The sequence below is a fragment of the Physeter macrocephalus genome, chromosome 2 (genome assembly GCF_002837175.3).
Source record: "Physeter macrocephalus isolate SW-GA chromosome 2, ASM283717v5, whole genome shotgun sequence".
In the NCBI taxonomy this organism is placed as follows: domain Eukaryota; kingdom Metazoa; phylum Chordata; class Mammalia; order Artiodactyla; family Physeteridae; genus Physeter; species Physeter macrocephalus.
Genome location: NC_041215.1, coordinates 94973192 through 94989561, shown reverse-complemented (window position 1 = coordinate 94989561; position 16370 = coordinate 94973192). Strand labels below are relative to the sequence as shown.

Below are 16370 nucleotides of genomic sequence, written 5' to 3'. Positions count from 1 at the left end.
CCTCCCCAGGAGTCCTTTACAAGGAGATTTCTGAACTTTCGAAAAGCCATATATGGGTGTGCACATGGCACCAGGGGTTTGAGGGCAGTTGGTTAAACCTAACTTTGAAGCCAGGGAAAGTCTAGTGAGTTCTACTCAGACCTTTGGGGAAAATGAGGCTAAGCTATTTTTAGAGGATGATTTCTGTTACAACTGGCTTCTCTGAAGTACCTTAGCAGAAGCCCAAAATTAGAAAAGAGGAAATGACCTTTTGTTCTACCGAGTGTTTAGTAGGAAATATTGAATCACATTAATGGGTTTCCAAGGCCTGAGGAGGGTCTGGGCCTTAAAAAAAAAACAAAAAAAAAAGTACAGTATAATAGTGTAAGACTACAAGCTCTATACTCATTATCGATATTAAAACCACTCAAGATATTTTTCCAGATTTATTGAGATATGATTGACATATAACACTATTTGTTTTAGGGGTACAACACAATGATTTGATATATGTATATATTGAACATATAATTTATTTAACATCCGTTTCCTCACAGTTACACATTTTTTTAATGACGAGAACTTTTAAGATCAACTCTTAGCAATTTTCAAATATTCGTTACAGTGTTAACTTTAGTCACCATTACATCCCCAGAACTTATTTATCGTATAACTAGCAGAAGTTTGAACCTTTTGACCACCTTCACCCAGTTCCCCCACCTCCCCCCACCCTGGCAACCACCAGCCTGTTCTCTACATCTTTTTAAACACACACACACACACACACACACACGTTAATTTGAAGGGATATATTGGTGAGGGAACGTTTTACATGCTCTTTATACTGAAATGTGAAAAGTCAATGCTATATAAGCAACCAAATTGCCAATCTGTTACTGTTACAAACAAAAAGGAAAAATAAACTGATTTTTATTTCTAAATAAGAGGGTTGCTGAAGGGCCTTCGCCTTCCTGGGGTAAGACTCTCAGAAGCTGACAACTGAGCCCTAAAGCCCCAGAGCCACGAGTCAGGGCAGTTTTAGGAACAATTCTGAGACGAACGGTCTCCTCCTCCCCACACCCTCCAGGGTGAGACGGGGCGGAGCCCGGAGGGCCTAGGAGGCGGGAGGGGCGGGACAGGGCGCGAGCCGGGGGGCGGAGGCGGCCCGATTCTTCCTGCGCGGGGGGCGGGACCTCCGCTTTCCAGCGCGCAGGCCGCACCGGCCCCTGGTCTCCTTCTGAGGTCCGCGCCATTTCCGCTACTCTCGGCCAAGCGGGCCCCCAGGGCTCGTCCAGCCGCTGGGCCGCGCGGAGCTGACCGCCTGGCGGGATGCGGCCGCCCCCGGGGACGTGCTGGCTGCTCTTCTGGCTGCCGCCGGTGGCCGTGCTGCCGGCGGGCGCGGTGCGCGGCGAGGAGAACGAGGCGGCGTTGTCAGGTAACCACGGGCACGGGCGGCGGGCGCGCGCACGCTCCTCGGCTCCCCCGCTCCCTATCTCCCCCTCCTCGCCCCCTCTCCCCGTCTCGCCCGGCTCCCCGGTGATGGACCAAGCTCTCCCTTCCCCGGGCGGCGGGGCGCGGGGAGCTGTTTCCCTGCCCGGCTTAAGGCTCCCTCCGCGGGCGCGGCCTCCCTTACCGCCTGCTTGGGCTTCCCTGGTCTCTGCTGGCACTTGGACACTATAATTTTAGGATTAGAAGCAACTGCAGAGTTCATTCTGGCCCAGTTCCCTCGTTTTACAGAAGCAACCGAAGCCCGGAGAAGTTTTGATTAGTCCAAGGACACACGGATAGTCATTGTACAGATGATCCTAGTCTCCCGACTTTTAACACAGGGCATTTGTATACATCAACTTAGGTTGAAAATATTATTTATCTAGCTAAAACTTTGGACTCAAGACTAGAGAAGGTAAAAGATTTGGCTTTAGAATTGGACTGAAATTCCCCTGCCCTTAGTAGCTCTGTGACCTTGAGTGAGTCACGGATCATAATATTTTACAGGATTACTGTGATTTTTAACGTGTGCCTGGTACAAAGGAAACAAGAAATGGTAGCTGTTAATAGTGTTGTTATGGGCTGTCTGGAGTGGGGCAAGGCAGGAGTTCTAACTCCACAACTGCTACTAATTTGCTATGAGCTTAACTTTTCTTTTTCACTGTTTTCACTATTTTTAAAAGATTTCCTGGAATCACTGTCCACTAACTTCTCTTCATCTTATTGCCCCCCTTTGGTTGCAAGGGAGGCAGTCAAGTGTGGGCTTTTAGCTGGGCATAGCTGCTCGCCTCCAATAAAATCAGGATTGTTTGTCTGAGGATAAAGGCAGTTATCAGATTGAGCTGGAGCTACCAACTCCTCTGTATCTTGCAGTGAGGTACGCCTTGGGGGACTCTTCTATACCAGTTTTCATTGAATGGAAGTTTGTTGAGTATTTACTATGTGCTAGGCAGTGTTAAAAGTGCTTTAACTGCATTATCTTATTTAATACTCATAGTAGCCCTATGGGGTAGGTACCATTTATATACCCATTTTACAAAAGAGGGAACAAAGGCTTGGTAGTAGGAGAGGTAACCAGTATATACTGATGAAAAAATAAATCACAGATCTGTCTAAGAAGGAGGGTTTCCTAGCATGGCAGCAGCCAGAAAATTGTAAGTAGCCTTGGACCAGCATCCAGAACCTTGATTTCTCTAGTTCGGTCATTACATTCAGCCACCCACTTGCAGAATTACGTTGGTCCAGGCACGTAATCTTTATGGGCTATAGTTTTCTCATCAGTAAAGATGAAGATGTTCTGTTACTGAATGTTCTCCAATAATTTTCTTACCTTTTATTTGCCTCAATGAACCCATTGTTTTTCAGGTTTTTATGTTACCAGATTTAGTGTTAACAATGTCAACTTCTTTATTTTGTTAATCAAATCATACTTAAATGCTTCTGTTCTGCCTGAGACATGCAGGATGCCCACTGAGTTGATAAAATTCTAGTCCAGAGCTAAGAGAAATGGCAACTTCTGTAGCCTTTTAGCAACACTTGCCCTTCCAGATGGGCTTCACAACTGAGACTTTGAAGCATCCTGGATACTGTGGTGTGCCAGTGACACCTCTGGACTAGACTGGGTCTGAGACCCATTGCTGCAGTTTTATGAGGAACCCTGAAATCAAACAGCTGGTACTTCCTTTTCAAAAAATAGGGCCCAACTATAATGTGAGATGCTTGGATTAAATGATATTTCCTGTTCTAAATTTCTGTCTTCAACACACACACACACACACCCTTCCATGGAATGGAGAACATCCAGACTGAAGCCAGCTTTCTGGCTCCCTGTTTGGAGGAGGGTCAGAGGCAGTTGATACAGGAGAGGTGGATAGCTGTCGGGCTGAGAGGAAGGGAAACTTGAAGCCAAGAGTCACCCATAGTTTGTGAGGTCCCTAGAAACCATGTGATGTCCTGAGATGAAGTTCACACCCAGGAATGAACCATAGCAATAGGCCATTTGAAACCACAGCTTTCAAATTCATCTATGGAGAAGAAAATCAATACTTGAAGTTAAAATCAGGCCTGAATGTGCATTAGCATGTGATAGTTACAGTTTCATTCTCTGTGCACATTCTTGGAGAAATAAAAATCAAGATTCATATTCAAGCCAGGTTAGAAGAACAACAACTGGGGTTAATAGAGAAGTTCCTTTGTAACTTTGATACTACATGCTAATTACTTTGAATTTGAATTTACAAAATAATACCAAGAAAAATCCTTCCTCCCTTTGAACTCTCAGGAGTTAAGGTTTGTTGCTTTTTGTTTTAACTATTCTCCCTCCCTTTCCTTATCCCAAAAGAAAAGCAGTTACATAGGCTAGATGGAAAAAGTGTCAGTCTAATAAGTGATTTTATTATTCAGTTATAATTTCATCTGAAGATATTTTTTCCCATAAGGGCCCTGTAAGGTTAAATTTTCAGAAGGAACATTGCTGAAATATTTTTATGTTGGAAGTTGTTTAAGATCTGCTAGATTAGACGAGTGTATGTGCTTTTTATTTTTAGCATATTCTATAAGTAGGTTTAAGTACTGCCTGCCCTTTTCTGAAGTTTTGACTGAATATTTTTACCTTAAAATAAAAGGTAATTTAGTTTATGACTGAACTCTTTAACTTAATTTTATATATATATATATATATATATATATATATACACATACACACATTTAGGAAAACATAAATGACAAAAGTAGTACAAAAGAGTAATTTTAAATTTATCAGTTAAAGCAAGTGATGTGCAGTTGTCTCTTTTTTTATATATGATATGTAGTCCTAACATTAGATTAATTGAATATTTTCAAATTGAGTGGTATTTTAAATGAACTAAGGGATTTCACTGGTAAAGGTAACCCTGACTCAAATCCTTTGGTAATGTAACGAATTGCACTTTGTCATAGCAGTTTGGGCACAGCTGTCCAGAAATACACTGTTCTCCAGGAGTCAGGTTCATTGAAAGGTTCAAGAGAGCCTGCTGAGGACTGCAGATAGTTAAGAAGGGCTGTGCTCGGTCCGTGGCCTTGCTGGGGTAGCCATAATAAGCATGGCATTCAGGGTTGGTCCTGCTTATACTCCTAAGTATTTGGGAAATGAGGCAGAGCTGGGATAGCCCACACTTGCAGACCCCTCTCCTGACCTGAATCAGGCTTGAGGAAGTGAATGCCTAGGTTATGGGCGCACCCTCTGGGGAGGAGACATATTTCAGCTCCAGGGGGAAGCAGTGGCTCTCCCTAGGCAGGTGTTGTTCTCGTCTGACCAAATGAATGATTATTATTACATTTTTATGAATCCCTAGAAATTCCTTTTTGTTTTCTGGATTGCCTTGTGAGGGGATGTTGTTGATATTGTGATATATTTGGATTTGCCTAGATCTGATACCAGGAGGTTCCAATCCTAGCTGAATGAACCGGCAAAGACTGAGACTGCATGAATAAATGACGCCTGCAGACCTGCCAGCAACTTCACAGCCCTCAGTGTCAGGGCTGGAACAGGTGGTAGAGTTCAGCCAAGCAGTCAAGCTGGCTATAATTTCTGTTTCCTACCTGCAGACAGAGATAGAGGAAGTAGAAACTGAATAATGAAATGTCTCTAGAAGTTTACTGAAGGGAGGAGGGGCCTAGGAAAGACAACAACGTTTATAAACAATCTAAGATTAAAAGATCTGGTTCCCTCTAGGAAGGCAGTAGGCCAGCTGTGATAAGAATCTTGATTGTCAAAGTCACTGTCTTATGCTGGTTGCCCATGGCTTAAGATTCACGTGAACTCACTTGGAGCTAGGGTTGTGGTTTCTTGTGGCTGTGAGTTTCTAGTTCCTTAGATAATTACGAATTCTTGTGTGGGTTGATTGAGATGCATTCACCTCAGGAGACAGGTGATAACAATGAGGGCAGCCAGAGGGCACCATGAAATGCTGACACCTTGTCTATAATGTCTCGTGTATTGTGTGAATTCAACATCAGTTTCACCTCAAAAGCCAGAGGCCGCTCTGGAGAATTCCAGGGGAGACGCCGTTTGCAACATGCTTTTAGTAGTGTTTCTATAAGTATGAAGAATCAGGGCAACGTACCCCTATCTGTACTTTCCTTAATCTGGTTGAAGACCAAGGTGGAATCAGAGCAAGTTCTTTTCTTCTAACTGGGAGGTCTTTACACAGAGTACGCTGATGTACCATATAGGGTACAACAAAAACACGCTGATCGCAACCTCTTGCTTCTCTCTGCCGTCTTCTACCTGGTGAGGAGAAAGAAGAGGGTTCTCAGCCCAAGGGATATTAAGGGTTATAGCTCTCCACCCTCTAGTTACAGGTACATTGATGATGGGGTAGGGTAAAGAGGAGGTGTAGCCTGCAGGTTCTGTGGGTGGGATGGCAATGGCACAGGCTGGACAGGTGTCCAGCATTAGGTTGCTTCAAGGGGAAGAGCCGAGTGCACCCCCTTTTACGGTGCTGGCACTGGCCAGCCTCTTATAAAGATTGGCCAGGCTTTCACTGGGTCAGCTGTGCATGCCCAAATAACCTACCAATCCTCTCGAATTACCACACACACGAAAGACAAATATTTAAATGCTACGGATACAGTAATGAACATGCCATGTACCTAACTTCATGGAAAGAGAGTATAAACTAAAAAATACATATATAATATGAAGAGAATAAAGCAGAGTAAGAAGAAAGTGGGTGAAAGGGGTTGGAGTGTGCCATTTTAGACAGTGGGGTCAGAGAAGGCCTTCCTGAGAAGGTGAATTTTAAGCAACTCCATACATTATCTATGAGAAGGAGCAAGCTCTGCTGAGATCTGGGGAAAGCCGGTTGCAGGTGGAGGAAACAGCATGTAGGAAAGGTTGAGGCAGGGGCGGCTTGGCATCCTGAGGACAGGACGGTTGGTGTGGCCGGAGAGGCTAAGCAGGAGGAAAGGTCAGAGGGTACCCAGGTCCTAGGAAAGGAGGGTGGGTTTTCTTACGGGTGTGATGAGAAGTCATTGGAGGGTTTTGAGCAGGTAAATGCTGTGCTCTGGTTATGTTTCTAAAAGGTCCCTGTACTGATTAGAGAATAGGTTGTAGGGGAGCATCGTAGGGGCGATTCTGGAAGCAGACCAGCTAGAAGTCCCTTATAGTAACCCAAGTGCAAGAAAACTGCGGCCTGGACAGCAGAGAAGCATTTACTCCTAAATTCAAGCCCTTGCACTCTACCCAAATTGCGTCATCTTGCTCTTATCTGAAGAGTTACAGATATCAAATGATTTAGGAGACAGTCTTAGGACCAAAATGGAAAAAAAAAAAACCTCACTGGAAGGCAGTGTTTGTTTGCAAAGCTCAGGCTCCAAAGGGTTTTTCCTCAGACCACTAACAAGAGGGTAGTTCGTGTACTTAGGGGAATTGACTCAGCCCTTGAAGTGGTGGAACGCTGTCTAGGAGAGGGGATGCACGGAGGGACCCTGGAAAGACCACAAGAAAAGCCCCTAGTGAGCACGCGTATGGTGTTAGGAGTAACCCTGAAGAAAGAACGGGCTGCAGTTAACGTTCTCATGATGGTCTGGGCTGCTGGGGTCTGCAGACCATAGACCTCACGCTCTTCACCTGACCCCAGCCCCAGAGTGTGCTCCCTCCCCGGCGATAGGTAAGAATCCCCTCTTCCACTGGGGACTCCCAGCATAAGGTTCTCAACTCCAGCCGCCCGATTTCACCCTGTTCCTGCTTAGAGAGCCCACAGGGGACCGTGGAAGGCAGAACATGGGATACCAGAAGGCGAGTCCGGAGCCTCCCCTGCTGCTCACTAGCTGAGGGCTTTTAACGTGCCTGGTGTGTTATCATCGCAGTCGCTCAGGTTCTCCCAGGATCCTCACTGCCTCCTTGGACACGCGTCTTTCATACGGCCAGCTGCAGCCCCTTGGGGTCGCAGGAGGGCCCTGTCCCTTGTGCAGCCCGTGGCCAGGAGTCATTTGTGTCTCAGATATACCCAAGAAGGCTCCTCAGCATCTGTTGCTTTGTGTGTGTTGTTAACACTGTTCTGCATTCTCCTTTTTGCCCTTGTGTATAAACAAACCATGAAAGAATGCATTTTTAATTTTTGTATCCTATATTTAAAAGAGAGCCTCTAGAGCTTCCTTCTCATCCCTTTTTGAGATCTGCCTCTTAACCTGGATTCTTATATTTGCATTTCAGACTCTCAAACTCTGCAAATTCCTTGGTATATTTAAAAACATATGCATCACAATGTTAAGAGTAAAGATTAAATGGTTTCACAGCATCACAGTGGAGGGTACTGGATCCTCGTGTAACTTCCCTGATTTGTGCAGCCTCCTGAGAACCTTGACTTTTATGCAGTTGTATTTTCAGAGGTGATAGGCATTCACAGTGTCTGTTTCTTCAGTTGTCTCCAGCTTAATGCTAAGGTGTTTCTAGGCAGGACCAGGACCTATCTGGACTTACTTAGTGTTATTCCCTAAATGGATGTAATTGTCGACTTGTTATTACTGGTTACCTGATCCTTCCCCAACTTTGGTGTAGCAGGTTGTTCTAGCTTCATTTCAGGTTTTTCTGGAGAAACAGCTGATCACACTCTCCTTAGAGGAGTGGGGGTTTGGGCATAAGGCCCGTTTCTCGATGTGCATGTAAACATTCCCTGTTGCTGTTTCATGTTTGACAGACGTAGTGGTGATACCCTATCCTGGGTCCAGAAGCATCTGTGACTTTCATCTCACTTCATTTTAAATTCAAATATAGCAGCAGCCTCAGAAAAAAATGAACCCCATTACTTCATAATTTTCCTGTGGCATTTACTACATTTACCATCTGTAATGCAGCACCTGTCTTCTCTCTCTCTCTCTGTTACACTGTGTTATATTGTATTATATATTACATACTATATATAAAATATTTTTTGTGTATTACACAGAACACACACACATATGTATGTACTACATCTGTCTCCAGCCAAACTTCTGTGCTACAGACCTATCCATCTTCACGCTAGCCCCACCAGCCAAGACTCAGTACTTCTAAAATTGAGCTCCTCCCCTTTTTTTGCTTCTTCTCTAGTATTCCTTATCCCACTCACCAGAACCATCAGGTCAGTTCTGAATCTCTGAGTCTGTTGATTCCACTTCCTAGGTGCTCTTACATCTGTTCTTTCTCCTGCCTACTTAGTTTGTTTCTTGTTTAGACTGCTTCGGGAGCCTCCACAGTTCTTCTGCTTTCAGTCTTCTTCCCTTTGCGTGGCTTACACAATGCTCTTTCTAAGACACGACTGTGTTCTCCGTTCCCACAGATCCATTCTGTGCCTTGCTCTCCCCTGCTCAGTTCCTGGCAGCTGGCCTCTGTGGGCTTCTTTGCCCTCTGGCTTCCGATTGGGTTTGGCAGATAAGAGGCACTGACGGGAGGGCAGGAAAGAGCTCCCCCTGAAGTTCTGGCAGGGTTTGCATTCCCTTAGACTACTGTCCTCTTGGCTCCAGTAACAACGGATCCTCCCTTTGCCATTTCAGGCCTAGGGATGTTGAAGGCTTTCTGCTCTTGTTGGTGCCTGGAAACTTCACGGTTCCTTGTTGGTAATGCCTTAACCCTGCCTACATCTTCACTGACCTCTTCTCAGTTAAACCCTTTGGAATGTCAGCAGTGTCTTGCTGAGACTTTGACACTTACCTAAAATCCTTCAATGCTCTGCTTTCTGCGGGAAGTCCACATTCCTCAGTGTAATAGAAACCACCTAGCTCTCTAGCTGCAGGTGTTGAAATGTCCTGTGTATTCCCTACACTCCGTCCTCATGAATGGCCGAAGCACTTCATGATTTCCCTCATCTCCATCGTTCTGTACACATTTGTCACCCCACCCCCTGACTTCTGTCTCGTTGCCTCTGACTGTGCTTCAGTGCTGCACTCACGTTTCCTCCTTTCTGGGAAGCCTCCCTCAATCCTTGCCCTCTACTTCAAAATTGAAGAAGTGCCTGTTCTCCGTGCTCTTACAGTCCCTCCATCTGTCATAAGAGTATTGGTACTGGACAGTAATGTTTTTGTCTGCCTCCTGCTAGATTGGAAAGACTGAAGGACTATAATTACCACATAGAAGAATTTACTGGCCATAGACTACAAAAACAGCTGTCATTAACCCTGTGAATCAAAAAGAAAGAAGATAAGATTCTGGGCAATTACATATTTAGGAAATATATTCTCTTTTCTGTTTCTCAGTTCCAAGATGTAAAGCTTTGAAGGAAATGGATTTAATTAAAACGTCTCAGTCAGACTGTTACTGCTACAATCAAAAATCCCAAGTGAAATGGAAGTATATATGGTCAACTATGCAGGTAAGAGCCTACTTTCAAATTATGTCTTAGGAACAGGGAGTTAAAACATACTATTTCAAGAGTAGAAGTAGCTTTTGTATGACATAGAGCTGTGTATCAGTATGAAAGCTGCCTGGGGGATTACACACAGTAGTTCGGGGTGTGGGGGCTATGGGAGGGGACATTAACCTCCATACTCTTCATCAGCCCCTCTCCAACCACTCCAAGTAGATATACTATCTGAGTTCAGTGTGCTTGCTGTTCAGACATGGCTCAAGACAATACCCTCTTGCCTAATTTCCAAAATAATTGCTATCTCAGACCCTTCTCTATAGAAATTCTGAAGTTACCTCTGATCCCAGCTGTAGTCAAGATAGTAGTTACTCTTTTTTTTTTTTTTTTTTTTTTTGTGGTACGCGGGCCTCTCACAGTTGTGGCCTCTCCGGTTGCGGAGCACAGGCTCCGGATGCGCAGGCTCCGGACGCGCAGGCTCAGTGGCCGTGGCTCACGGGCCCAGCCGCTCCGCGGCATGTGGGATCTTCCCGGACCGGGGCACGAACCCATGTCCCCTGCATCCGCAGGCGGATTCTCAACCACTGCGCCACCAGGGAAGCCCGATAGTAGTTACTCTTAATAGCCTAGCACTTTCCTTCCTTCAGCATTTAATGAATATTTATTAAGCACCTACTAAGTGCCAGGAATTCTTCTAGGCTCTTAGGATCCATCAGTGAACAAAATAGATCCCCGCTCTTGTGATGTTTACACTCTTGGGAATGGGGGTAGGGAGTAGGGTGGGATTAGCCATAAATGTAAAAGAGAAGAAAATTATAAAACTAGTAAATGCTATAAAAAAAGAAAATGTAGAGTAAGATAAGTGGAATGAGGGGGGGTGGAGGCAAGTTGCAGTATTAAAAAGAGTGGTCAGGGTCGTTCTCATTGAAAAGGTGACACATGAGTAAGATCTCAGTGATGTGAGTTACCCAACAGGGTATCTGAGGGAAGAGTGTTCTGGCTGAGGGAAGAGCTAGGACATCATCATATCAATAGGCACTTGATGTCGCTTTGTACTGTTACTGATAATATACACCACTTTGGTCACTTGGTTAAGGTGTTATCTGTCAGTTTACAGTTTTACCACTGTAAAATAACTATTTTCACCTCTGTAATGAATGACTATTTTGAGGGGATAATTTGAGACTATGTATATATTTTATTCCTCATCAAACTTTTACCCCCTAGTTTTATTATCTGTTGATGATGCTTGCCTGAATCAATTATCATCACGATGTTTATCAAATGGTGATTTTCTAATTCCATTATTCCTTCTACATTCATTGGCATTCTTCTATAAGGAAGAGTCTTACGTCCCCAGTTTATTTATATCCATATAGTTTCATGGATTGCCAATTCATTTGCTGGACTACAATTCCTTACTTTTATTATTTGTTTTGTTATTCAAATTGTCCTAGATTTGGCCAGTAGGAGCCCCTTCGAACTAGCTCTTATGTTCTTTAACTTGTGCCTATCATTATTTGAGCACTTCTTTACCTTCTGGCAAGCAAGATGTTCCCAAGCTTATCCTGTAATTTCTTAGACGCAGCTTTGGAGTCATACATTTTTCCAAGGAGCATTCAGTGTCAGGTGTGTTCATTACTACCGGATATCATTATCATATGTGTATATACACACCTATACACATGACTGTTTCTTCCTTCCTTTCTTTCTTCTTTCTTCCTGTCTATCTGTCTTCAAAAACCATGAATTCTGATCTCTCCAACACCACTGGGTTCACTCTAGTCTTTCTCCTTTCCATATCTATAACTCTCTTCTCTGATTGTGAGAAACCTGGTTCCCATTCTCATCAATATATTGATTTATTTGCCTAATCCTAGAGTGATTTCAGAGTTGCTAAGCCATACCATTGTGAAAAAAAAACCTAGTAACAAGAGCTCAGTATTCATTTACAGTGTGTTTTATCTTTAGTTTGAGGGGTCACAGTCTAAATACTGTGCTCAGAAGTTACTTGGGTTAATTCATTCCTACCCATCCCCCTTCAATATGGTTATACTATTCATTTGAAATACACTTGTTTTTATTTGTTTCCATTTCAGAGTTTTTCCTCATCCTGGTTGATTTTATTATCATTATTTTTTAGTATGTACAATATTAATATGGCTCAGAAGTCAAAACTACACAGAGGTGTTCTCAGAGAAGTGTCACTCCCCCTCATCCCTTCCCACCCAACCCATGTAGGTAATCAGTCTTGTTAGTTTCTGGTATATCTTTCTTGTGTTTCTTTTTACAAAAGTAAGTGGTGATGCATATTTATAGATGGTGCTTAAAGCCATGGGACTAAGGAGTGAGTTTAGACGGAGAAGAGGAGAGGATCAGCGACTGAGCCTGGGTCAGTCAGATATTAAGAGGTCTGGGAGGAGGAAGGGGCCAGCAGAGGAGAGAGAGAAAGGGCAACAAGTGAAGGAGGTGCCTAGGGAGCCCCAGGAAGTGCAACAGGGAGGAGGGGGTGATCAGCAGCGCCAGCCTCTGTAGATGGATCAGACAGAATGACTGGGAGTGAGTTGACCATTCGGTTTAGCAACATGGAGGCCACTGATGACCTTGTCGGGGGCAGCCTGTTGGAAATGAAAGCCTGACTGAAGTGGCTAAAGAGAGAAACGGGGGAGAGGAACCGGAGGCTGCAGGTATTGGCAACTTTTAGAAGAATTTTATTGCAGTGGGAAGTGAGGAAAGGGGGTGATAGCTGAAGGGGAAAATGGAGTCAATAAAAGGGTTTTTTGTGTTTTTCTTTAAGTGGGAAGAATGCCAGCATGTTTGTAAGCTGATAGGAATGGTCTAGTAGAGCGGGAAGAAGTACTGGTGGGATGTCCTTGAGTAGCAAAGGTGGATCGGATCCAGTGCACAGGTTGGGGGCTTGCCTTTAGAATGGAGCATGTAAATCTCCTCTGTGGCAGAAATTTCCTCCGGAAATGCCCAGGCCAGAAGCAGAGCATGTACCTGCAGATGCTGAGCAGGTGGGGGGATATGGGGATAAGAGCCCTCCCGGTTCTCTTCCGATTCCTTCCGTTCTCAGTGAAGTAGGAAGGATCACCAGCCAGAAGTGAGGCAGGGAGGAGTCATTGGGGTATTGAGGAAGGAGAAGCCGTGAGGTCATCGTTGAAGAGAGTGGAAGAGTGACTGGATAGGAATGTGTGGTATGATTGCCGGCAGCCTTCCGGTCCTACTTCAGGTTCACAGTCGAGGGTTTGAAGTGAGAGCACTGCGAGTTTCTCCAGCATGATCGGTGGTGCAGATGCAAAAGTGGAATAGGTGGAGGGTTGGATTTTGCAAGTGAGCGTGACAAAGCACGAGGGGTACAAACAAGTTAAGGGTACATATTAGGGAATGCTTGTTAATGATTGATCATGGAACTTAGCTGGAAAAGAAGGGCCTGAGGACATCAAGGGTGAGGAGCAGGGGAAAGGTGCTTGCTCCCTGCTGGGGTTAGTGCTTGCCAGGGTCGGGGTGTTAAGGGGGGCACGCTGGAAAGATAGGAGGTGGTGGTCAGCTAGTGGGGTGCATTTCATGCAGCCTGTATTGGGGGCTGCAGTTTGGGACTGACAAGATTAGGGTGTGGCTGCAGGCATGATTAACTGAGGTGAGTGGCGCATAAGAGGGGAGGAGTTCAAGGAACCAAGAGGACAGGATATTGGAAGGAGTTTTGTGTGTATCTTGTGTATATTTAATCCCAGAGACATGACAGGAAGTAGTATTGGAGAGAGAGCAGCAGAGAGCCGGGAGCTAAAATCCAAGAGAATTGGGGCGTAGGTAGACAGATAATGGGTGATTTCACCTGAGGCCTGAGATTCATAGCTGGTGCTCTCGCTCCCCTTTTCAGGCTTGCCGTATCCTTGGACGAAGAAGAGAAATAGAGAGGGACAAAGGCAGCAGCAGAGCTGTCCTTTAATGATCCCTGGGCTGTCATCATCTGCTTAGTATTGTAGTTGGTTCTTTGCTGTGAGACTTGAGTAGGACCTGGGGTTGGATTCTGATCCTTCTTCAGCGGGCATGGTGAGAGAAGCCTGAATCACATATGCTCAGCTGATCGGTAAGATAGAAATGCTTTTTCTCAATCACAGTGGAAGTGGTGGATATATAAACCCTATTCTTATTAGGTTTATAACCAAATAGTTTGCTACCTATTATTTTCTATCTCATCCATTTTCACATGTCCCTCGGCCACAATAACTTGCTGGAAGAGGGAATTCCATCATCCGCAACTCAGGGGAAGAAACATCCACTTTACAAAGTGCCTGTGCTCCAGTGTGTGTTGACTAAACACAGATCTCTGAGTCTGTCCCTGGGATCAGAACATTGCCAAGTACCTCTGAGTGTTCTTTACTCAACCAGTCTTGGGCTCTCTTTACTCCTTTTCTCATGATTTTAAGAAGCTTATAAGAAGTTTTAACTTCTGTGTTTGTGAATTTGTTTGTTCTTGTTTTGTAGGTGAAAATTACCAGTTCAGGCCCGCTCAGTATTGTATATATCACAGAAAGATATAATTGCCAGTATCCAGAAACCGTTCTATCTATTATCAAATGTGTGATTCATAACTTTTGGACACCAAAGGAAGCTAATGATATAACCATAACCATCAATCCATATGGGGAGACTGTGTGCTTCTCTGTGAAGCCTGCCAGGAAGATATTTATCTATACAGTAAGCGTGAATCGAAACAGTAAGTCTGTTTTTATTATACTTGAGTTCTGGAATCAGTTTTTCTGGAGTGACATTTCAGTAAACTGACTTTTTTTTCACTAACACTACATTGACACAAAATCTTTGTTGTGTGTCTGTGTCTTTTTTGCTCCAGTTGTGGATTTCAAACTCTTCCTTGTGTTTGTGGCGGGCATTTTCCTCTTCTTTTATGCAGAGACCTTGAGTCAGTAAGTATTCATTTTTACTTTCATAAATTTGTGAATCAGGAAGAGTAGGACATTTTTGACCCTGTGCTGAATATTTCCACACTAGTTTGTAGGTCTTGCTTTAGATTTTGCAAACAGTTGGTCTGAAGACAGTGTTTGAAAGGTTTTAAAACCGGTAAGTTTTGTTTGTATAGTATGATATGTACTGGTTACAGAGTACTTTCACGTGCATTACTTTGTATTACGTATCAATATACATTTTTTAAAATAGATTTATTTTATTTTAATTAATTAATTTATTTTTTGGCTGTGTTGGATCTTTTGTTGCTGTGCGCGGGCCTTCTCTAGTTGCAGCGAGCGGGGGCTACTCTTCTTTGCGGTCCTAGGGCTTCTTATTGCGGTGGCTTCTCTTGTTGCGGAGCACAGGCTCCAGGAGGGCAGGCTTCAGTAGTTGAGGCACACGGGCTTCGGTAGTTATGGCTCACGGGCTCTAGAGTGCAGGCTCAGCAGTTGTGGTGCACGGGCTTAGTTGCTCCGTGGCATGTGGGATCTTCCCAGACCGGGGCTCGAACCCGTGTGCCCTGCATTGGCAGGTGGATTCTTAACCACTGTACCACCAGGGAAGCCCCTATACATTATTTTAATTGATTTGATTCTCTTGACAACTATGTAAGCTCTGGACTATTGTTCTCATTTTATAAATGAGAAAACCGACATCCGTCATTACATGAGTAGTCTTGCCAGGGCTGAAATTTATGCTCAGGTTTTCTGATGCTAGGTGCCTTCCTCTCTCTTACATTTGCACCACCTCCTAGATTTGTGGCTCTGATACAGAAGGTTGAATTTAACATATTATCCTGATACTTTTTTTCTTATAACTTCTCTCATGATAAAGGAGTTTCTTTCCAATAATATTTTACTTCTTAACTTGCTATTCTGGACATTATTTTCAAGTTTTTCCTTATGGCTTAAGAGAGTGTGTTTCATGTCCTCCATAGTCTTAATAAATTGGATGTTGCTTACATAGCCTTAAGAGTAAAGCTTGGACTCAGAGGAGCTGGGCTGCAGGCCTGAATCCTCCAACTGGCAGATACTGACTTGGGAAAGACTTTAATTTCTTGGCGCCTAAGCTTCCTCCCATGTAAAATTTAGACATGGATAGCTGTTTCACAGGACTGTTGTGAGAGAATGTTAAGGTCTCAGACAAGTGCCTGCTATGTGATAGGTGCTCCAATAATTATTATTGGACCAGATTCTAAACATAGAGGATAACTCAGACATTCTGTTTCGAGTTAGTGGCAAGCTATTTACCATAAATTTCAAGTAGAGATTTCATTTTTTAAGAGTATAGGATGTAATTAAAGCTGCCATCTGAGTTTTTCTTCTTAGTAATCTTTATGACTACTGTCAAGTTAAACATGTTTCTAATACTGAAAGAGCGACTTGGCATTTAAATGGCTTTTATCTGCTTGTCTTGACAGGAGCCCTGTTTTCTTTTACTCTTCGGGGACTATGCTAGGTATTCTAATGACATTAGTCTTTGTCCTGTTGCTGGTGAAAAAGTTCATTCCTAAGGTAGGTATACCATGTACAAATGAATAAAAAATGGAAATCATGATCTCATAAACATGAAAAATTGATTAAAATTAATTCATGTTTATTCTGGAAGTTCCTA

General features: G+C 43.8%; 1 protein-coding gene across 17 annotated transcripts in view; it reads left to right on the top strand.

Annotated features, from left to right (window-relative positions):
- Positions 1-1185: 1185 nt before the first annotated feature.
- Positions 1186-16370, top strand: part of NEMP2 (nuclear envelope integral membrane protein 2) — a 33465-nt gene continuing 18280 nt past the window's right edge. For 8 of the 17 annotated variants that reach the window (XR_003677183.2, XR_003677184.2, XR_003677182.2 and 5 more), the window contains exons 1-5: positions 1186-1414; positions 9682-9797; positions 14277-14508; positions 14644-14716; positions 16177-16270. Coding sequence is in view for 8 of the 17 variants with exons in the window: in XM_007104434.4 (XP_007104496.2) it covers positions 1309-1414; positions 9682-9797; positions 14277-14508; positions 14644-14716; positions 16177-16270 (621 nt within the window). In the remaining 9 variants the exon portion in view is untranslated. Of the gene's footprint in view, positions 1415-4873; positions 4996-9681; positions 9798-14276; positions 14509-14643; positions 14717-16176; positions 16271-16370 lie in introns of all 17 variants that reach the window. The other 9 variants (XR_003677175.2, XR_008618875.1, XR_003677173.2 and 6 more) reach the window with 2 other exon arrangements.